Consider the following 22,451-nt stretch of genomic DNA (forward strand, 5'->3'; position numbering starts at 1 on the left):
CACACTTGCACACATAAACTCTATCATCTCTATAACTCTGCTTTGCCTTTTTTCTTTTTCTGCCCAAAAACAACAAAAAGTTTCAAAATCTTGTCTCTGTGTTGCTCTGTTATAACTTTAATTCCCACCAAAATAAGAAACAATTACAATTCTGAATTTTTCTTACACCATTACTATGCAATAATACTTCATAAAAGGTAACTTCTTTTTTTATTTCTTACATGAAAATTGCATGTCTTTAATGTTTTTAGTTCATTTTCTTGTGATTTAATGAATACCCTCTTAAAAAAGATTGTGTTTTTTTAGTAATTATGGTTTAAATTTTTTGTTTTTCAGGTAGTTATAACTTATAGTAATAGAATGATGAGAGATTTTGGAGTTCTTAAATCTCAAAAAGAGAATTTAAGAGTTGTGGAGAAGTGTTTAGATTCTCAATTATGGCATGCTTGTGCTGGTGGAATGGTTCAAATGCCATCTTTGAATGCTAAAGTGTTTTATTTTCCTCAAGGGCATGCTGAACATGCTCAAGGAAATGTTGATTTTAGTAGTTTTCAGATTTCTGGTATGATTCCTTGTAAGGTTTCTGGTGTTAAGTTCTTGGCAGATCCCGAAACTGATGAGGTTTTTGCTAGAATTAGATTGGTTCCTTTGAGTGATAGGGAGATTGTGTTTGCTGATGATGAGTGTGATGAGGGTTTGTTTAGTGGAGGTGAGTCTCAAGAGAAGCCTACTTCTTTTGCCAAGACATTGACTCAGTCTGATGCGAATAACGGGGGCGGATTCTCGGTGCCTCGTTATTGCGCGGAGGCTATCTTTCCGAAATTGGATTATAGCGTTGAGCCTCCAGTGCAGACCATTCTTGCTAAGGATGTTCTTGGTGAGACTTGGAAGTTTAGGCATATTTTTAGAGGGACTCCGCGGCGGCATTTGTTGACCACCGGGTGGAGTAATTTTGTGAATCAGAAGAAGCTTGTTGCTGGGGATTCGATTGTGTTCTTGAGGGCTGAGAATGGGGATCTTTGTGTGGGGATTAGACGGGCCAAGAGAGGGATCGGTGATGGAAATGAGTGCCCGTCTGGGTGGAATGCTTTTGGGGGTTATGCTTCCGGGTTTTTGAGGGAAGATGAGAATAAATTGATGATGAGGAATAATAACGGCGATAATAAGAGCAAACTGAAAGGTGAGTCTGTTATTCAGGCTGCAATTCTCGCTGCCAATGGTCAACCGTTTGAGGTTGTTTACTATCCGAGAGCAAGCACTCCGGAGTTTTGTGTTAGGGCGTCGGCTGTGAGGGCTGCGATGCAGATTCGATGGTGTCCTGGGATGAGATTTAAAATGCCTTTCGAGACTGAGGATTCATCCCGGATTAGCTGGTTCATGGGAACTATATCTTCTGTTCAGGTTGCTGATCCCATTCGCTGGCCTAATTCTCCATGGCGGCTTCTTCAGGTACTGTAAATCCGAGTTTAGCAATTTTAGCGACTCTGAATTTATACATCGATTGTTATCTGCATCAATCATTAGATCTGAAGTATTTTCCTAGGTTGTATGTTCACCTATATGAAATATCACTTGATTTTGACTCTGAGAATTTTGTTCATCTTATGATATAGATTCGACATTTGAATTCATTGTTGTACCACAAAAATGTATCTATAATCACAGTACAATGTCCTATCTTAGGCTTCAACTAATTTTTCAGATTTTAACTTTCATCCAAAGTTTCTTATCGGATAAAAATTACAATTTCAGGTGGCATGGGATGAGCCGGATTTGCTCCAGAATGTAAAGCGTGTCAGCCCATGGTTAGTTGAGTTGGTATCAAACATGCCAGCTATTCATTTGTCGCCCTTCTCCCCTCCGAGAAAAAAGTTGAGAATTCCAACACCCGCGGACTTCTCCTTAATCGACCAGCTTCCGATGCCATCATTTGTTAGCAACCCTCTCAGTTCAAACAGTCCCTTATGCTGTGTCTCAGATAATGTTCCTGCAGGCATACAGGGAGCCAGGCATGCTCAATTTGGACTATCTTCGGCAGATCTCCATATCAACAAACTGCAGTCGGGTCCTTTTCCAGTTCGGTTTCAGCAGCTTGATTACGCTGCCCCAACTTCTAGAATCTCTGATTTCAATTTCGAAAGTGATACTGAAAACAGAGAGAATATCTCTTGTTTTTTGACGATGGGTAATCCTTCGTTGAGCCCGAAGGAAAGCAATGAAAATAAGGCGCCGCACATCTTATTGTTCGGTCAGCTTATTTTCCCCGACCCCCAGAGTTCTCAGAGTTGTTCCGGTGACACTAATGGAAATAGTTCATCCGATGGGAATCTCGAGAGGACAACAAATATTTTCGAAGGTTCTGTTTCTGCAAGTCATCAGACTACTACACTCGAAAATTCCTCTGATGAAGGGTCTCCCTCTTACAAGGATCATTGGAAAAATGATCTCGGTTTAGAAACGGGTCATTGCAAGGTCTTCATGGAATCAGAAGACGTTGGTCGAACCCTTGATTTATCAGTCCTCGGTTCATACGAAGAACTGTATGGGAAATTAGCAAAGATGTTTGAAATAGAGAGCTCAGATATGCTCAGCAATGTTCTTTACCTCGACGCAACAGGCGCCACTAAACGCACCGGAGGGGAACCATTTAGGTAATTTTCTAGTACACAAATCTTTTTAACCGATTATTCTTATCAAGCATTCTAAACTGCTTGTCTTATCGTGGCAGTGAGTTTTTGAAGACAGCACGGAGACTAACCGTTCTTACAGATTCCGGTAGCGAAAGTTTAGCGAGATAGAGAATGAGGAAGTTTGACTAAATTGTACAGTTTATGAGTCTTTTCGTTTTGTTTTAGATTAGAACTTTCACCATCGAACCGCTGCTAATCGGATTTTGAATGTTTTGCAAAAGTTTGAATTGACAAAATCAAGTTTTGAATGTCTGCTTGTTGTGAAAGTAGTTAGCCGTTGTTTATGTTGAATATAACTTAAAAAAAAAAAACAATTGTGTAACATTAACTTGTTGCTGAAGTCTTCTCCAAGATTTGGAGGATTTTGAGGTCTCGAGTTTGAATGCAAATCGACAATTGATTTCATCAATGTGAAACTAATTTGATCAAAATTTGCTTAAAAACATGGTTATGGTTTTCCATTGGATCCCATATGTAATAGAAAAATATTATTTCAATCCGAAAGTTGTAATCAAATTCTGGTTGTAACAAAGAAAAAACAGTTCTATAGTTGTCTTTATGATTGTGTATAAATGTTATGAAAACATGTTTCGTGCTTTTGCGGAAACAAAAAATTTCATCAAGCTAAATCAGCAGAAGTTAATCTGCAAGAATTGTAAAAAGATAAGAGAAATATTCCCGAGGATCTGATTAGTAACGAGATTTTTCACATAATCCACAAGTAGAGGTGATCATTTGGTCTGGTCGGTCAAAATTGAACTCACAATCCCAAGACTTAATTAATTGGCCGACCAAATTTCAAAACTAAACTAACCGGCGGAATAAAAAAAGAAAAGAAAAATCAAATCCTGAACCGAACAGGTAGACAATTATGCGGGCAGTGACGAAGTTAGGGTAGGGCCAGGTTATGCCTCAGCCCTACCTCGGTTCTTTTTGAAAAGAACAATCACCTTTAAAATAATTAAATTTATTTATTTGTTTTATAAAAATACACTAGCTACTTCAAATTTAAGAAAATTTAGTTTATATTGTATATTTTTCGCAATATAATATTTTATTTTATTTTAATTAAACCTTGTTCTATCTCAAATTTCGATCTAACTTGTACGTGGGTTTGGTAAGAACTAATAAAAATATAAAAAAATTAAAAATTAAAATATAATTAGAACAGTGTATCACAAACCATAATAAAGTGATCCTTTGTCAAAGTTAGGATTATATTAAAAAACTTTGAGCTGTTAAATGCATGGGAGGCTACAAATCTCAAACCATAGAACCGATATTTCTGGCGCAAGTGTGGAGCCAAAAAGAATTGCATGCATTGGGATTTTCATTCTATATTAACAATAAGATTTTAATAAGATTATTCATCAATGCTTTCCAAGTCAAAGGTGCAAGCTTTTATGGGTTCTTTAATTTATTTATTTCCAATATAAACAAACAGTAGCAGAACTAAAAGAATAAATATATACAAAAAAACAATTGATTATTGAAAATTGAAAATTAAATAAAATAGGTACAAAATATCGAAAGTCTTTTGATTCACGGATATAAATAATATCCGCGCCCATATATTTTTCTAAAAATATTTTCTATTATGGGAATCTGTTTTTATTTTTGGTGTATTTTTATGGTATATATTTTTGTGATATTAGAGTGATTTATTTTTTATCGATCAAAATTTTATTGCTTTGGACGAGATTCTGATTATTGATAACCAAAGTGTCGTTGATATGTTCAAAATTAGGCTTAATGTTTTAAAACCAAACCTTTTCGGTTGAGGTTAATTTTAACCAAACATTTCAAACCATAAATTTTAGCCCGTTTTCAATACGTATTTATTTTTGACCAGTCAGTTATGATCTCGTAATTTATTTTTATATTAATAGATAATTTTCAAATGAAAAATGGATAGATAAAATTGAAAACATTCAAATATGTCTGATATTTTTTTGAAAAAAATGATCGATTGACTAAAACTGAAACGTCGTACACATTAAAACCGGGCTAAATTTAGTGCTAAAAAAGATTTGATTAGAATTGACTTTACCCGAAAAAAAGATTTGCTCTTTTTAAATCATTACACCTGATAATTATCATCATGTTGATTTAAAAAAGAAACATGACACATCAAGCAGACAAAGATTCGTAAGTCATGCAATGCCAGCCCTAGGCCACACTACCAATTTATGAGCATACACATTATTATGTATATTTTAAACTAGTTCTAAGGATTGTGTTGACTTGCAAAATTAATTATTAATGCTTAAGATTACTGTATTTTTTTTTCCTGGGATTTTCAAGAAAAGGAGACGTTGAGTAGCAAGAAAAATAAAAGGTTCCACGTGCATGAGAACTACAAATATAATTTAGAAATCGATGGTCGTCTATAGTACTAATATTTAAATGTTGGATTAAATTATATGGTTATGGAGGATGGACAGCTAGAAGGTTCTTATAGAAAACAATACTTATAATTTGTCATAGTTGTCACCCATAAACCTTAAATTATTTCATTATCTACATTGGATCTTTAAATTATTTTTCTTACTTTAAATAATCAAGGGATTCAATAGAATTTTCTTTCCCCTTTTCTTTCTCTTAAGAATTTTTTGTGATGATTTCATTGTTAAATTAAGAGCAAAGGCTCCCTTATATATATATAATCAACAGATTTGATATTTTTTATTTGAAAATCGACTTAAAGTCGCCCAAGATCTCCGACTTTGGAGCATTCCATTGCCACCATCCCTAAATTTCATTTTCGGTCTAGAAACCACCTAAATTCGATTTGAAAATCACTACCGTCCTTTCGTCCATTTTTCAGCTAACACTATTAATAGTAGCTTATATGGCATTTCAAAAAAAAATACAATTCACATCACCTGACATATCAAAACATCCTAAAATGTCTAAAATATCCCCAAAAAAATTAAAAAAACAAAGCTTCCCCTACTACCACGGTTTCGCCACTGCCAAAGCCACCGTATTGTCAATTCCAACAGTCCCGCAGCCGCCATCAACCATCTTCTGTCAACCAGAATCCTTTTGCCGCCGTCTATTACCCACACCATGTCAGTCGTCTGAGACAATCCCTTGCGGACTCTTCTTCTCAGAAATATCGTTCGTCTGAGAAGACGAGCCCAGTGGAATCGTCTTCTCACACTCGTCTGAGACGAGCCCACGTCTTATACAAATGAAGTTTGAGAAGTTCGTTTGAGAAGACGAGTTTTAGTGTTCTACTTTTTATCAATTTTTTTGGTGTATTTTATGAATAATTAACAAACATAGTACTTTTTATAAAAGTTAATTTAGTACATGTATATTATTTGTTAATTTCATTTAATGTTTTTATAAAATATAGTAAACAAAAGTAAGTTTGTTTTGAAAATGATAAAATAATTACTATTAGTAATATATTCACTGAAACAAGAAAGAGTAGTACTGAAAGGCTGAAGGGCAGTGCTATTCTGGCATTGCCAGAATTATTGGATAAAGGTCACTTCATTCCTCAATTTGACACAAAATCTGAAATAAATAATAGAGGAAATTACACTATTTACCAAAAAAAATGAAAATAATTACAAAACTACATGTTGATTTTTTTTATTTACAAAAATATTAATAATATTTATAAAAGTACAAAAAAATAAAAAATAATATCAAACATACGGTGTATACTATGGATATAATGTCAGTATACTAAAAACTAACATTATATCAACATTATATCAATATTATACCAAAGTTATACTAACATTATACATACTTAGATTTTATTAATATTAAATAAAAATTTATCAAAGTTACATCAAATCGTTTACTAAAAATTAAATTAATAATATACCAAAATTATACCAACAGTATACTAAGAGTGTACACATCAAAATATACTGAAATTTTATTATTACATTAACAATATACCACATCACATACTAAATATTAGCCTAACAATATACTAAAATTATTCAAACAATATACAAATTCTCTAGTTCATTACCAACTATAGTAAAAAATACATATAAAAAAATATACATGTTATCAACTAGAAAATATAAATAAAAATTTATAATCGATATACCGAAAAAATACTGAAATTATATCAATAATAAACCAAATATTATTTTTAAATTATCTGATTTATAGTTTTAATATTCCAAAATCATATCATAATTATACTGACACTATACAAATCGTACTATTGTAATTAATTTTTATTTTTTTGATACTTTTGTAATTAATTTTAAATCGGTCGTATTTTTGTAAATAAAAAAAGTTTACATGTATTTTTATAAATATTTTTAAAATTTTAGGTACTTCTATCATCGTCCCTAAATAATATTTAGTATAATTTGACAAACCTGGCCCATGAACAAGTTTACCTATTTGGAATAAATAAGATATGCAAAATATGCAAAATTAAAAGGTATCAAATCATTGAACTATGAGAATTTAAAATCTAGTCAAACTATTTCTAACATGAACAATTCTTAAACCTAGAAAAATAGGTCACAAAACTTCATAAAATGTTCAGCATGCACAGAGAGATGTTTTATGTGTAATGTAGAGTAATTTTGAGCTCCAGATTCATCCATCATATTTAAATACTATACAAAACCATAAGTATTCACCAGCAACAAAGGATAAAATGTATGTGCAGAGATTCACTGATATGTAAACCAATATAAACAGTTCAATTCGAGGCATCAGTCGAAGTATAAACAACTAGCTTCATTGTTGATTCTATACTCGGATAAAATTGAGCAAGTAAAACGATGCAGCTCTACTGCTTTAAGCACTATAGTCTAACCAAACTCAAATGGTATACGAGTTAGACGGTGTTCTGCTAGATTGTGGGTTCAATTTCTTACACAAGCACTCTCCCTCCTCACTTATAAAAAAATAAAAAGAGTAGTCTAGTTAGACACTACTACTTACAAACAACAACAATCTGGCTCTCGAGCCTATTTATGATTTATATATGAAAGAGGAATGAGAGCAAAATCGGGATTATTAGCCATAATAATACCAATTCTTTATACCTTTGTATTAAAGCAGTACCAGAACTGTAATTTGTATCATTTTAGTACCATTATTTTTATTTTTATTCCAAGTAAAATTATTCAACCATTTTAGGTCATTTTAAGCTAACGTGACAACTAAATTTATAAATATTATTATTTTCATCAATAAAGGATGTAATTTCCACTTCGATATTTGGTCTGACGGATCGACCTCGAATTTTCTTATCATGCTGTACATCTTATGCATGAAAATATTTATGTGGTAACACAGATGTACATAGAACATAGTATAACAGCACTAGGAATCTCCAGTTTTCATCCAGCTCTTCTAGTTCATACATACATAATTTTCTATGTTAAGATAATATTTACTTGATAGATGTAACAAAATGATCAAATGATTAAAAATATATGGTCTAACAGTTAAATTTCATCCAACTCCAAACAGCAATAACAACAGCACAACCAAACATGCCCCAAGTTTTAATGCAAGAAATGTTTTGGAAAAATGAAAGTAAAGGTATGAAGGGGGAAAGAATACTATGCCTACATGCAACAATTGCGAAAACCGATGACGACCTTTTTATCCACTTTACTTCGACAAATTGAGGTACTCATAACGCCCAACAAATAATTGAAAGTCTCTACTAGTAAAATATATTAAGAACACTGCTTGACATATAGATTCACATTTATTGTTTCATTTGACATCAAGCATTTTACTGAAAGGGCGTTCATCATATATTACCACAAGAAAACCACGCAATTATCGTCATAACAAACTACACATCTTGTCGTCAAGTATATGTGCAACGTAACAAGACATCAATTTACAACCAACAGTAGGAAATTACTAGGATAGTGATGCAGCCTTCTCCTTCATCATACCATGCCATATAACTGCATTACCTGAATGAACCAAAAAAAATCCACAATATAAATCCATGCCTTCTTCAATTCACAAGTAATAACCAATGAAATTAAACAATGACGAAACTATAGCACTTGAGATGTACATACATATATAACCATTACATCAGTTTAGTGATCCCACAACTAAAGCTCCATGAATGAAATGAGGCAGCAAAGTAAGCAAGTCATTTAAATGAAAGTGAACAAGTCACTTGAAATTTTAACCACCCAAGTTCATATGAATGAAAGGATTCTGCCAATTTGGTACGAAATAGTAAAACAAAAACAAAAAAACAATTTAAGTTTATGCTATTAATGATTAAAGTGAAACCCCATGTACTAAAAAATAATTAGTACAACAACATCAAGCTTAGCTTCACAACATAGAAACTTACTACTCTATCCCAAAAACATGGAAACTCTTTTCATATAAACATGAATTAAGAAGTATCTTCCCCAAAATACCCGTCATTGCAACTCAAAAAATAATTAAAGTATAGTCAACAATTAAGTTTCAGTTGATGATCTCTCTTAAAAAAATTACTTTTGTTGTAACAACCAAATAAATAAGATTGTTTTGACTTTTGAGCACAGCCCAAAAAAGAAGTAATTCTATTAATTGGGAGATTGCGACACTCAAATTAAAAAAAAAAGCCTCTTTTAGGGTGGAGAGAGTATCAAACTGCAGCTACGATCTGACCCTTACAGATGCATAAGGGTCACTAAATGGTTCAACTCCAAGAGTGCTAAAAACTGCAGCAAATCTCATTCAATCAAGCAACATTGCTTTTAGACATTACTTTCAGTTAACTCCTAAATACTGTTTAATGCCTAAATAGACCATTTTCATTATAAGGGCAGGTACAAGGCTACAGCTCAATAATTCTACCAATTACTCAATTATTATGCCTTTGTAGAAGCAGCTCTGAAGAACTTGGCTTGTTTGGAACAAATTAAATGCAAAGCTATGTTATAATTCTTCAGAAATCCCTCCAAAATGTAATTTTCCCTTAAAAGAATCAAAGTAATGAATTCTAGTAACCAAGACTAAAAGTATCCAGCTGAATTGAACTCTTACATTTTTATACTTCACAAATTTTCAGACTTCTCAGACTCCGATTAATATAAAATGCATAGTTAACCTTTTTATAAGTTTAGCGAGTTGTAGAACAAGAAACTAATGTAGTTGAAGTTCTCAATTTCTAACAAATTATCACAGCATACAAATGTTAAAAAAAACCTGGGTCAAAAAAAAAAGTTACTGTAAAGTGGATTAACGTACAAGTAATGAATAAAAAAGTACAAAACAAACATCAAACATGCACCTATGAATCAGTTAAGTTGGCCTTGTTTAGAACAAATCAAGTGCAAGAGTTCAATTTACTTCCAGTATCATTATTTGCTAATTGATAACAGAACTGAATTCTAGTAAACAATACGTGAGAATTAACTAACCATATTCTGATTCCACTATTTCTAATCAATTATTAAACTTCCAAACACACCCATCAATACTTAAATATATAACCCTAATTTTAAATTAAACCACAAAACAGTAATTAAGAGTAAAAATTAAACCACAAAACACACAGGCCTAATTAAAAATCAGTGAAAATTCAAAGACAATTAACCTAATTCAGAACAACAACTAATTCCCCAGTATTCAAAACATTGAAAAGAACACCGAATATTAAAAAAAAATAAAGATTAGAAAAATTACTTGATTGATTAATTGTAGTAGAGCTCGAGGCCCATGCCGTCATGAATCTCGTAATCTCTGAGTGTAATATGATCCTTGTAAACATTGTACCACTTCTGAATCCGGATCTTTTCAGCCCGAGTTCCGGTTTGCGCGGCGACGAGTTTCTTTAGGTCGCCGATCGTGTCGTCGTCGTTGCACTTCACTCTTACCTTCTTACCTAATCGGTCGTTTAAGACTACCTCGATCATCTCGGTTGATTTTGTTCTTGATTGGAAATTTGAATCGGAAAATTTTAAAACCCTAACCCTAACATTTATTTATGAGGAGGAGATTTATTTGTCTGTTTGTAAAATCCTAGCGAGTTTGGGTTTTTGGGCTCTAAACGACGTCGTTAAAAGATACTATCCTTTTTCTTTTTCGATTTAATACAAATGAGCCCATACATGATCTGCTGCAAACAGATACAGCAGATAAAACCCCAAAGACTACCAAACTCTTCTCCTTTCTATCAATCTTCCAGTAAGTTTCTCCGCCAGCAACTGCTTCACTCTTCACATTTCTCATCCTAAACGTCGCCGTTTTTGTCGCCATAGGAGCACTACACTTATAACAAATGTCTGGTAATTACTTTAACTCTGTTTTTTTATTTGCTTCTACTTATCAAACAGATGTATCTAACCTTTAGCTTTTATTGCTATAAATTTTTAATCCAATTGGTTTGATATTGACAATATTTAAATTTGAAAATAAAATTTTTTTCTGATTTTTTTTCAGATGTTTTTAATTGTGTTGTTAGAAATTAATCCAATTGATTTGTTTTTCTATTTTTGTAATTGGATTTCAAGTTTTTAGTTTTTGTTTGGTGAACAAAGAAAATTTATCTTGTTCAATTAAAATATTTTAAATTTGTTAGTGTTGAAGCTTAATGTATGTTGATTTCTTTGAGTACAGCTAATAATTTTCTGGTTAGCTCAAATAAATAAATAAAGGAATAGTATTGCTAGGACTTATACATCCATTCCGAAGGATTTCGAAACATCAGCCATAATAGTAGTTTTTCAGTAATCAAGAATGAAAATGTTGTAACTAGGGTGTTCATAAATAGGTTATGTGGTTTATGAAGTTTGGATGAGATGGTATTTCGAGTGTAATGTCGACAATCTGAGTTTTTTTTGGATAATACACTGAATAACGAGTTCTTAAAATTTTATAACCTACATAAACCAGATTTAAACACCCCTAGTTGTAACATTCATTGTGATTCATGCAACATGGTGACTTGTGGAATTTCCTGGAAGTTTTATAAGCATTTTACTGGTTTTTGCATCTAATTAAAATTCCAAACTTTCATTATGCAGCAGCAATGTCAGGGAAGATTGTTCAAAATGTTTTTCTAGCACAGAATAGACCGAACCTGTACGAGACCCAATACTGTCGAAGGGACTGTTGTCCCCATTATAACACCCGCAACTCACTTCCCTTCTATGGAGGGAAGTTAGCATGGACTACTACTAGCTTATCTTCCATGCAAATGAACACGTTATCCTATTACCAGAGTGGTTTTGTTAACCGAGGAACTTTTTCCTGCAATGGTCTGTTCTAGACTCTCATTTTATCAGGTTGATATCAAACACAATATTGAACGTTTTTTCAAATCTTTAAGTAAATGTATACACATATTTTTAAAATTCTTTAATCATTACGTGGCACATCAACTCTTTTTTTTTTTTAAATACACTTGGTTGTTAAATGGCAGTTATCATTCAAGCTCTAATATTTTCTGGTAGACATGGTTGAAGTTTATGATGTTTTAAACATTTTTGATAATTTTGAATTTTCATATTATCATTTTTGAACTTTTCTTGCAGCTGCTTCTTCTACAACGGCAGTTCCACACCTTGACAAAGTTGATTTTCTGAAGCTTCAGAATGGCAGGTGCGATAATGTTCTGTCTACGACACATTTATATATCAGATATTATCATTTTTGAATAAATTAATGGATGTATCAGATATAGGGTCTTAACCAACATACATGACCTTGCCGTATTTCTAAATAGTGAACTGAAATGGTTTATGAGTCTATTTTCTTTTTCAAAGATGTCCTAGGATAGATGTTAAAGTATAATTAGGCCCGCACGTTTATTTGAGATAAACTGTCAGAATCAGAGTTTATGCCTTCTCTTATGATCACAGTGATGTTCGAGGTGTAGCTGTCGCTGGCGTTGAGGGAGAACCTGTTACCTTGACCGAACCAGTAACAGAGGCAATAGCATCTGGCTTTGCGGCATGGTTATTGGAAAAGAAAAAGGCTGATGGTCCCAAACAGTTGAGAGTTTCTATTGGTCACGATTCCCGAATATCTGCACAAACTTTACAGGTGTATATCCTTTGTCACAAATATTCTTGAATGTCCACTATTACTTTCCAAATGGGCACATGTCCAGTGGGTCCTTATTAAGTTCATAAGGTGCTTGTGCTTTTGGCATTCACAGTGCTTGCACTTTGGTAGTTTGGGCACGGGAGCATCGAATCTTTGATAGACATGCGTGTATGATGTACAAGACAGTTCTTATTTACATTGTCATTCCAACCATTTAGACCGCATGTCTTTCACTTGAATTCATTGAGCTTTCTATCTCTTGGATAGGAACTTATATGTCTTGTTGTTCTTCCTTTTTTATGAAACATGGATAGTCATTGACTCTGCCAGGTGCTGTTGCAATGTTGCAACCTGTTCATTGTTCAAAGAATATTACTCTAAGTCACCTCTTTGTGTGTATGTCTGCATGTATTTAAACACATACAAATAGATATGTCTACAGAGGCATACCCTTTGTGTTTGTATGTCTGCATGTATTTGAACACGTACAAATAGATATGCATACATTCGCATACCCGGCACTTTAATGGAGGTTCTATTCAATGGTATTGTTGTGTAAACATATGAAGTTACTGAGAACTTGATGGTTTAACTGGCAGGATGCTGTTTCTCGAGGTATTGCTGGTGCCGGCCAGGATGTTGTTCAATATGGGTATGTTGATGATTTTCTTTTTATCTTATGGTGATCTTGATTTAACATTTTATCAATTTTTGTACATGTTTTCACCGAAGTTGGCTTTGGACCTAACATATGGTCTTTATAGAATATTCTAGTTGAAGTTTTTTTATTTCATTTTATTGGCAATCACTTGCATCTGTTCCATTTGGAAATTCCATATATGATGTGGGCACGGGCAGTTACACTTTGTTTTTGGCATTATGTGCCTGTATACCATTTTGAATCAGTTGCGTTCACTTTTGTGAGTTGTACATTTGGCCATTCTAGTAATTTTTCTGGTGGCCTCGTCATCCTATTAGCAGAGCAGTGTTGCAGTCGAACTATAATGGTTTTAGTTATCTGTTTACTTCTTGCTTTATTTTCTTCTTTGTAGTTTGTAACTAAGTAACTAACCTAACTCTTATAGATTGGCATCTACCCCAGCAATGTTTAATAGCACACTCACTAAAGCCGAAGAATGTTTATGCCCAGTTGATGGAGCTATAATGATTACTGGTAATTTTCTTAGTCAATTTCCTGCTCACCAACTTTTATCTGCTGCAGTGATGGTCTCTGAATGATGTTTGTAATGGTCTCTGAATAGATTGATAATCAGAAATTAAAATTTGTTTAGAAATGATTTAGAGATAATTTAAGTGGGTTAGGGTTTACAAATAAGAACAAGGAATTTATAGTGGTTCGGCTCAAACTCAAGCCTAAATCCTCTATTCAGATTGAGATTTCCACATCCACTAGAAAGTCACAAAATTACAATGGTATTTTTTGAAGTTTACAAACAAATGGCTTTAAATGGTTAAACCATTAAAACTTTCAAGAGGAACTCAAATTCCTATCTACCTAACAATGGACAAAATTTGATTCTCACAAATAACAAGTAATCAATTTATTATAATTGATGCCACACTAAGAAATTAATTCTTAGAGAGATAAACGAGTTGCTGCACTAACATTTTGGCTTTGACTTGAAGGACTGAGCATACGATCATATGAGGATAATACGATTGTATGTTGCACTAAAATAACAAAAGCTTGTATTTCCTATACAAATTTAACTTAAACATTTTGAACTTATTAATTTATCAATATGATTGTATACATCAAAATAAAATACATGATCCGACAGTCTACTTGCTTCGTATGAGGATCATACAAGCGTATGTTGCACTCAAAGAACAAAAGCTCGTATTTCCTATACATATCTAACTTAAACATTGATATATCATCAATATGATTGTATACATCAAAATAAAATACATGATCCAACAATCTACTTGCTTGAGCCTTTGACATGTTAGTAAAAGTAGCAGTCTAGTTTTAAATTTTACCTCTAACTCATGGTCAATATTTTTGTGCCAATAGCTAGTCATCTTCCATACAACCGGAATGGTTTCAAATTCTTCACAAATGCTGGAGGGCTTGGGAAGGCCGATATTAAAGACATTTTAGAGCGTGCTGCAGATATATACCAGAGTCTTACAGATGAAGGTTTAAAGAAGTCGAGACAGGCTTCTGCATCTGCAAAGAGAGTTGACTACATGGAAATTTATACATCTGATCTTGTGAAGGCAGTCCGTAAAGCTGCAGGAAATACAGGTAATAACTCTTTGAAATGTATAATCAAAATAAAACCATACTCAGGATTGAACATTTATAAGCTCTGACAAATCTTATGTTGGTTTTGCCATTTGATTATCTTGGCATGTGTAAAAAATTTACTCTGATATCATTTCTTGCTAAAGATGTGGGATTCCATTTTAATTGTCTATTGGCATTTTAAATTCTTAGAGAAGCCATTGGAGGGGTTCCATATAGTTGTAGATGCAGGAAATGGAGCAGGAGGATTTTTTGCCGTAAGTATTGTTCAGATTCTTATACACAGACTGGGTTTACTTTCATCACTGTCAGCAACTATTTTTACTCATTTTTAGGTACTTGGTTCGATCTAAATTTACTGAACATAGAAACAGTGTTTAGTCATGAGCCAAGTGAAGTTTGCATTAATAGTAAACCGTGTTAAGATTGATTAAACTTCTTTTTGGTTCTACCATATGATTTTTGGTCTCTTTCAATTGGATGTCAGGCAAAAGTTCTTGAACCTCTTGGGGCTATCACTTCTGGAAGTCAGTTCTTGGAACCAGATGGTAATAAAAAGTTCTAAAAGTTTTGAGTTAAAGCTTTTCATTGGAAAACCTGTCACTGAAACATCTTTGGAAACAGGTTTGTTCCCCAATCATATTCCCAACCCAGAGGACAAGGAAGCAATGAGAGCTATCACTAAGGCAGTCCTTGAAAACAAGGCTGATCTGGGCATAATATTTGATACTGATGTTGATAGGTAGTCACTTTGACAGCATATGCAATGATTTAAAACATATGGTATCCTTTTGCTTTCAAAGCATAATATAATTTGTTATAGATCTGCTGCTGTGGACTCCATTGGTCGCGAGTTCAACCGGAATCGTCTTATTGCTTTGATGTCAGCAATAGTTTTGGAGGAAGTAAGATCATCTCTCTGTTCAGCTGGCTTAAGATTCATTGCTTTCTATTGTTATTGTCTGTTAAGGCATTTTCCCCCTCTAATTTGGCCACTGTCTTTTTTTGTGTGCGCGCTATAGCATCCAGGAACAACTATTGTGACAGACAGTGTGACTTCAGATGGGCTGACTACATTTATTGAAAAAAAACTTGGTGCGTTAAAAAACCGAAATACCCTATTGTTTTTGTTCATTACTATAGTGTGTTCATAATCTGCAATGCTTTTTAGGGGGAAAGCACCATCGTTTCAAAAGAGGCTACAAAAATGTTATTGATGAAGCAATTCGCTTGGTGAGTTTAGCTTTTAATTGATTCTGAAACTAGTAAGTTTTGGGACAATTGCATAACCAAGAATTTGAATAAGTTGATCTTCCCTCTCAATCCATGTGCAATGAATCAAAGCTTATAATACAAACAATTACTAGTAATACTGGCATGGTGATGTATCATCATATTTCCCATATGACCGACACTTCGTTGTAATAACTATGGATTTTTAGCTTTATATAATAATTTACATTTTATGCAAAGTCTTTATCTAGGAAAGCGTGACAAGGTGCCTATCTATTAAAATCGTGATACATTTAGCCAAGAAGGATGCAAGTGCAAGCTACTAAAGTGATAACATGACATTGACACACATTGAACCTTCTGAATGTGCAAATGCAACTTGCTTACAAAATGTCGTCTGATGTTGGAAGTTTGGATGTTCAAATGCAACTTGGATACAAAATTTAGTTTAAGCAAATGCTATTGAAGTTTCTTGTCTTGTAATGAGTTCTGTTTTGATCCATTATAGAACCTCTTTTATATTCAGTTCTCATGATCAATCTGAAGTAGTATAAACATTGGCCATTTTGATAAGTTACTAAATTAAAGTGTTAACATGGCACACAGAACTCGGTCGGTGAGGAGTCACATCTAGCTATTGAAACTAGTGGCCATGGAGCTCTCAAGGAAAACAACTGGCTAGATGACGGGGCCTACCTCATGGTAGGTTTATACATAGACAATACCCTTCTTAAAACTCTCTATACTATATTACTTAAATTGCTGCTTGTAAATATACTATTCGCAATACAGGTCAAACTCTTAAATAAACTAGCTTCAGCCAGAGCTTCAGGAGTTGGCGGTGGTAGTAAAGTTTTGACCGATCTAGTGGAAGGTCTCCAGGAACCAGCAGTAGCTGTGGAGTTAAGACTGAAAATCAATCAGAATCATGTAGATCTTAAAGGAGGGTATGGTTATGTATACGGTTATTAATGCATATATAATTCTGTTGCTTGGATGTTACTGATCAATTAGATCATCCAGATCTTTCCGGGAATATGGAGAGGCAATTCTAAAACACTTGGAGAACTCTGTGGATACAGACCCAAAGCTTCAAAAAGCTCCTGTTAACTACGAAGGGGTGAGTTTGACACAGACCAGTAATAATGCTGTTGATAACGCCGTTTGCAAGGAACTGTTGTTCTCATAGTTTTTTTAACTTTTTGTAAAAATAGATTCGAGTTTCTGGTTACGGTGGGTGGTTCCTTCTCAGACTATCACTCCATGATCCAGTTCTTCCACTTAATATTGAGGTAAAAATGACCCTTTCATATTCTACACACAACTGTTATACTTATCGATCTCCCAGTAACGAAATATGATTCCATATTAGGGACCTAGCAAAGAAGATGCTCTCAAACTTGGACTCGCTGTGGCTTCTGCTGTCAAGGAATTTCATGCTCTGGACACTTCTGCCTTGGACAAATTCATCCAGCCATCCTAGATCTCGTAAAAACGGTCTCGTCTGTCAGTTTTATGGGCAATCGGTTTATTTAAGTTACTTTTCCGGCAAGGCAATGTTTAGCCGACTGCCATTGTAACGAGTATATAAGAACTTAAAGGAAGTCTCTCTTTTACTTTGATTTGCAAGTGATACTACAGTGTCAGTCGCTGAAGTTTGTCATATCTCTCAGCTATAGGTCTGAAAAATATCCAGATAAATGTTCTATGTCAAGAGCAATGTCATTTTTATCATAATAAATCATTGTATTTTTATTTCGGCATGAACTGCTTTGTGAATTCAAGTACAATTTATTTCTTACTAAATTCCTTTCCTTAACTATGTTGAGTAACGCCAGTAATAGACGGGACGAATTAAAACTGAGGGATGATAAATTTTATTTTCATACCATTTAATTAAAGTTTTTGTGTGAAAATTGGAACTTTAGTGTTGAGTAAATTTGCTCTATTTCTTATGGTAACAGAACTTGAAAAGTTTCCCTCTTCTATTCTCATTTCAACATGGGATAGAACCATTTAAATTTTATTCAATTTTAAGATTTAAAAGTTAATAATACTTAATTAAAAGTGTTAACTGTGTTTAAATTGTCATAAAATTAAAAAAAATACAAGCATCATAGATACAGCACCAACTCAATACAATAGTGGTGCACCCTAATAGGTGGGGTTGTGCATACGGATCAAAAACTGAATTTTTTTTTAGAAATTGAACTAAATCACTTTTATAAAAAAAAAAAGATTAAATAGTATTTTATATCAAACAGAACAAGTTGGTTCAATCTAATTTTCTGATTTGATTTTTTCAGGTGGTTTGTGTTAAAGTGATATTCTCCCACATTCGACGTGCGTGTGAGTAGACATTGTATTGATATAGCGGTTAGGCCTCTCTACTTAGTACTAACTGGAGATGAAATTTAAAAGTTTGCAATAATGGTGGTTTGGAATGAACCAATCCATATAATTAAAATTTTCTATAACTTCAACTGAACGGAACAGATTCTCTCGGTTGGTTCAGTTATTCAATTTGATTCGATTTTTACATGCCCCTACTTACAGGTTATACACAAATATATATATATATATATATACAGCACCAAAAGTTACCTACAGTTATCTTCGGTTTCTTAGAAGCTTCATCATGAAACTGAACTCGACATCCGGTGATGCCCTTGGTTGGGGCCAATTAGCTCCTTCCGGTACCTGGATACATTTGAAACCCTGACCTTTGTACAATTTTGTAGCTCCAGGATTGTTCAGATCACAATGTAAAGCAATGGCTCGGCATCCCCAACTCTTGGCTTGAGCCTCTGCCTTTGCTACAAGTCTCTTAGCTATTCCCTTCTGACGGTATTTCTCTCGGACTGCAACATTCGATATGTAGCCAATACCAGTCCTGCAGCAATAAGGTGCATTTGCCATTTTCGTTAAATGCATTAGCTAAATGCAGATAAAGAAGCAAGCACGTACAATGAAATGTCTTCCGTATGGAATTAAATTCGGATTTTTAGTTAAGCAAACAAGGAAATATGTTTCCGTTCGAAATTTCCACATTATCAACACGAGGATGTGAATATTTTTACGTACATTAATAGAATCTATAACCGAGTCCTATGAGTTATTTATAGCACTGAGAAGATCAACAGAATTTTGGTACCTAAATTAGTGATGCAGACTTCAGATTCGAGCAACATAATTCGCAGTCAACAATAGAAAACCAATACTCTTGTTAACTTGTTAGCTATGTTCCACAGAAACTTGTCGAGTCCTACATTTCCGTTCCTCAAAAGATTCTGAAACTCTGAAACCTTGATATTCATAATATATTCTTTAACGTTTGAGTCACATAGATAAACTCAAACCCGCCCCTAAGTACTGAGTCAATAGTGTATATGGCGCTCCGGCTTTACGGAGACATCAGTTTTGGCCGTAAGTTAAGTTCTAAACTAAAAGTTGACCACCACATTATCAACACAAGGATGTGATCTTTTACATATGTTGATAGAATCTATAATCGTCCTATGAATTATCTATAGCACTAAGAAGAGAAACACAATCCTAGTACCTAAATTTGTAAGGCTCAGACTTTAGATTCAAGCAACATAATTCTCAGTCAACAATTACCTATTAGTTATATTGCACAAAACTTGTCGAGTCCAACATTATCGTATCTATAAAAATTCTGAAATTAGAAAATTTCATATTTATAATCTACTCTTAAGAAAAATATCATGTTGTCGTTTTTCATTTCAATATTTCCCGTCTTAGCATTTCCATTTCCGAGCAACATAGCTTGTTAGCTGATATAATATTGTCCCAAATGACTCATGCACACTTTGCAAGCTATCTTCAAAAATGAATTTAGAAAATCAGAATAACTTGAGCTCCAGGTTTAAATGCTAAACTAACCTTCTCTGTAGAAGAGGGCCTCTTCTTGGAAGAAAATCCGCCACCGTATCCAATGTCAAAATCCCAGCAACATATCCTTTGTTAAGACAGAATTTCCCACCAAGTCCTCCGATTTTAAGATCTTCGTCTCCTAAGCAGAATGTTTCATCGCTTGAACCACCAACTACAGCAACCAAACAAGTTCTTCGACACCCATGCGGTAACGAGAATCCTGATAACAATCCAATCAGCCTATTAATCCTCAATGCAAAATCTAGAGGGAATGAGTAGCCCGGGAAAAAGGCAGTGCAGTGAGTCTCAGCCACTTCCCAACAATCTTCTAACCTCGCCTCTCTTACAACAATCTCTGGTGACATAGTAGGGAATAAATCAACCACTTGACTGGCTCTGCATATTCCTACAGTCACCAGAATCATCCAATTAATCTTTCATTACCCAACAAATTATTCAACCTAAGTAACAAAATTCCTACAACATTTCACAAATTATATAGCACGAAAACGAAAAACGCTGAAACGGGAAACCCTTAAAAAGGAAATGGCGAAACCATATATTTTACACGAATACATTGTAATATAGTGTTTTTGAGTTTCAGGAGTGTTTCTAAAAATGGAAATAACACCAAAATGCAAGACTGGAGAAGTTCACGTGCAACATCCACAACAAGATTAGATAGGGAATGGCTCCACAGTTTTGCATCTATGTTTTACGGAAATCAAAAAAATTCTGAAACAGAAATGCCGGATTGGAAAACGCTGAAATAGAAAAAGCTGAAAAATTTCATAAGGCTTCCGAAAATAAAAATGCATAGCACCAAAACGGAAACGAAAACATTGAAACGGGAAACACAGAAAATGGGAAATGCCGAACCCATGTTTTTACTCAAATAAGTTGTAACATAGAGTTTCGGAGTTTTAAATATGTTTCCGAAAAGTGGAAACAAACACCAAAATGTAACACTGGAGAAGTTTCCGTGCAACATTCACAATAAATTAGATAGGAAATGGCTCCCAAGCTTTACAACAAGGGCAGTGAGATGTTAGGTGGTCAGAATCAAATAGCTATACTGTAAATTATTCCCAAAGGGGAACAACTCCATAAAGTCGCAACCCGAATTTTCACAAATTTCAAAAAAATGTAACTGTTTCATATTCGATATATTGAAAGTTCAAGAATTCAAAAAACAAACAATAAAATCCACAATTAGAAAGAACTGGCAACAATACAAATGTAATTCAGCAGAAATTTCAAAACAAATAAGAATTAAAGTTAGAAATGAATTGAGGTACCTGATTTGAAGATATTATTAGAATGATGTGAAACCCTGGAAGAAAATTGGTTCTTGGTTAAAGAGGTTGGGCATACTGCAATTCCCAATGGTATTATAGACCTCATTTTTTTCCAGATTTTTTCTTGGGTGTTTGTTCTTTGAACTGAAAGTTTTAAACTTGGATTCAACTGTAAAATTTGTAAAAGTTTTTTCTTTCTTTTACTGCTCTTTCAGTCGTAGATTTTAACTTGTGTTCTTGTCTGATTGTTATTTTTAAGAAATAGTATTTATAGTAGGTATTTTGAAATTAATAGGCAGAAGGTACAAAAAAGCCCTCAAGTTTTTTTCAAAAATACAGATCAGCCCTTTTACTTTATTTGGGCACAATTAAGCCCCCGTATTTTTAAAATTGAACAATTAAACCCTTATGATTTTAAAATCGAACAAATAAACCCTTTTAGTTTACTTTTGGGACACTTATCCCCTCAAATTTTTGGTAAATATTTTAAATATTAAAATTATTTTTGAACTTTTTTCCTATATGATTATGAGAGACATATCAGCCATTAACGAGTGTTTCTAATGATGTTGGATGAAAGGAGTTATTTGTTCTATTTGAAAACAAAGAGGGCTTAATTATACCTCAAAAAAGTAAAAGGGCTGATTTGTACTTTTATGAAAACTACAAGGGTTTTCTTGTACCTTTTGCCAAATTAATAGTATTTGATTTTTTTTATTGCATTAGTACGGGGATTCGGTCCTAATGGTTCGGTACGGTTCGGTACGAATATCACTAGAACCACATATAATGTTTTATTTAAAATGTGATCTCTACTATATTATAATATATTATTTTGACTTTTAAAATTAATTAGCTACTCATTCAATTATATTTTCAACTATCAAAAATAAATAGTCATCAATAAAATAAAAAGGCACAACATATATATTATCGTTCGATTTAATATTAATTTTTTGATTATTTGATAAGGGTACTTTTTTCTATTCCAAATCTAAAGTTATATCATTTTTGTTAAAACTATGTAATTTGGTTAATGAT

At 33.5% G+C, this 22,451-nt stretch overlaps 4 protein-coding genes across 7 annotated transcripts; 2 read left to right on the forward strand and 2 right to left on the reverse strand.

The window, feature by feature from the left end:
• Nucleotides 1-2,938, forward strand: LOC126661426 (auxin response factor 18-like). Its single transcript, XM_050355281.1, has 4 exons — nucleotides 1-197; nucleotides 337-1,449; nucleotides 1,753-2,651; nucleotides 2,729-2,938. Exons 2-4 carry the CDS (start codon nucleotides 361-363, stop codon nucleotides 2,796-2,798), a joined length of 2,058 nt encoding a protein of 685 aa, XP_050211238.1. The 5' UTR covers nucleotides 1-197; nucleotides 337-360; the 3' UTR covers nucleotides 2,799-2,938.
• Nucleotides 2,939-8,431: 5,493 nt separating this feature from the next.
• LOC126660328 (ubiquitin-like protein 5) lies at nucleotides 8,432-10,653 on the reverse strand. The gene is made up of 2 exons (XM_050353766.2): nucleotides 10,347-10,653; nucleotides 8,432-8,623 (listed from the first exon to the last, which is right to left on the reverse strand). The coding sequence occupies exon 1, from the start codon at nucleotides 10,574-10,576 to the stop codon at nucleotides 10,355-10,357; it is 222 nt and encodes a 73-aa protein (XP_050209723.1). The 5' UTR covers nucleotides 10,577-10,653; the 3' UTR covers nucleotides 8,432-8,623; nucleotides 10,347-10,354.
• A 135-nt stretch (nucleotides 10,654-10,788) lies between these two features.
• On the forward strand, nucleotides 10,789-17,978 carry LOC126660327 (uncharacterized). Of its 4 annotated transcripts, none has more exons than XM_050353762.2 (18): nucleotides 10,789-10,948; nucleotides 11,690-11,920; nucleotides 12,197-12,263; nucleotides 12,524-12,707; nucleotides 13,310-13,362; nucleotides 13,796-13,884; nucleotides 14,749-14,982; nucleotides 15,175-15,239; nucleotides 15,470-15,530; nucleotides 15,607-15,724; nucleotides 15,806-15,887; nucleotides 16,005-16,077; nucleotides 16,154-16,215; nucleotides 16,822-16,917; nucleotides 17,008-17,162; nucleotides 17,239-17,335; nucleotides 17,430-17,507; nucleotides 17,588-17,978. In XM_050353762.2, the coding sequence occupies exons 1-18, from the start codon at nucleotides 10,942-10,944 to the stop codon at nucleotides 17,696-17,698; spliced, it is 1,863 nt and encodes a 620-aa protein (XP_050209719.1). In that variant the 5' UTR covers nucleotides 10,789-10,941; the 3' UTR covers nucleotides 17,699-17,978. The 4 variants fall into 4 exon arrangements, with proteins under 4 accessions (XP_050209719.1, XP_050209721.1, XP_050209718.1 ...); XM_050353764.2 differs by having other exon boundaries at nucleotides 10,789-10,943; nucleotides 11,687-11,920; XM_050353761.2 differs by having other exon boundaries at nucleotides 10,790-10,948; nucleotides 11,687-11,920.
• A 695-nt stretch (nucleotides 17,979-18,673) lies between these two features.
• LOC126659590 (uncharacterized) lies at nucleotides 18,674-21,653 on the reverse strand. The gene is made up of 3 exons (XM_050352887.2): nucleotides 21,411-21,653; nucleotides 20,122-20,518; nucleotides 18,674-19,108 (listed from the first exon to the last, which is right to left on the reverse strand). The coding sequence occupies exons 1-3, from the start codon at nucleotides 21,514-21,516 to the stop codon at nucleotides 18,826-18,828; spliced, it is 786 nt and encodes a 261-aa protein (XP_050208844.1). The 5' UTR covers nucleotides 21,517-21,653; the 3' UTR covers nucleotides 18,674-18,825.
• Between the last annotated feature and the right edge of the window lie 798 nt (nucleotides 21,654-22,451).

Source organism: Mercurialis annua, linkage group LG8, assembly GCF_937616625.2.
Source record: "Mercurialis annua linkage group LG8, ddMerAnnu1.2, whole genome shotgun sequence".
NCBI lineage: Eukaryota > Viridiplantae > Streptophyta > Magnoliopsida > Malpighiales > Euphorbiaceae > Mercurialis > Mercurialis annua.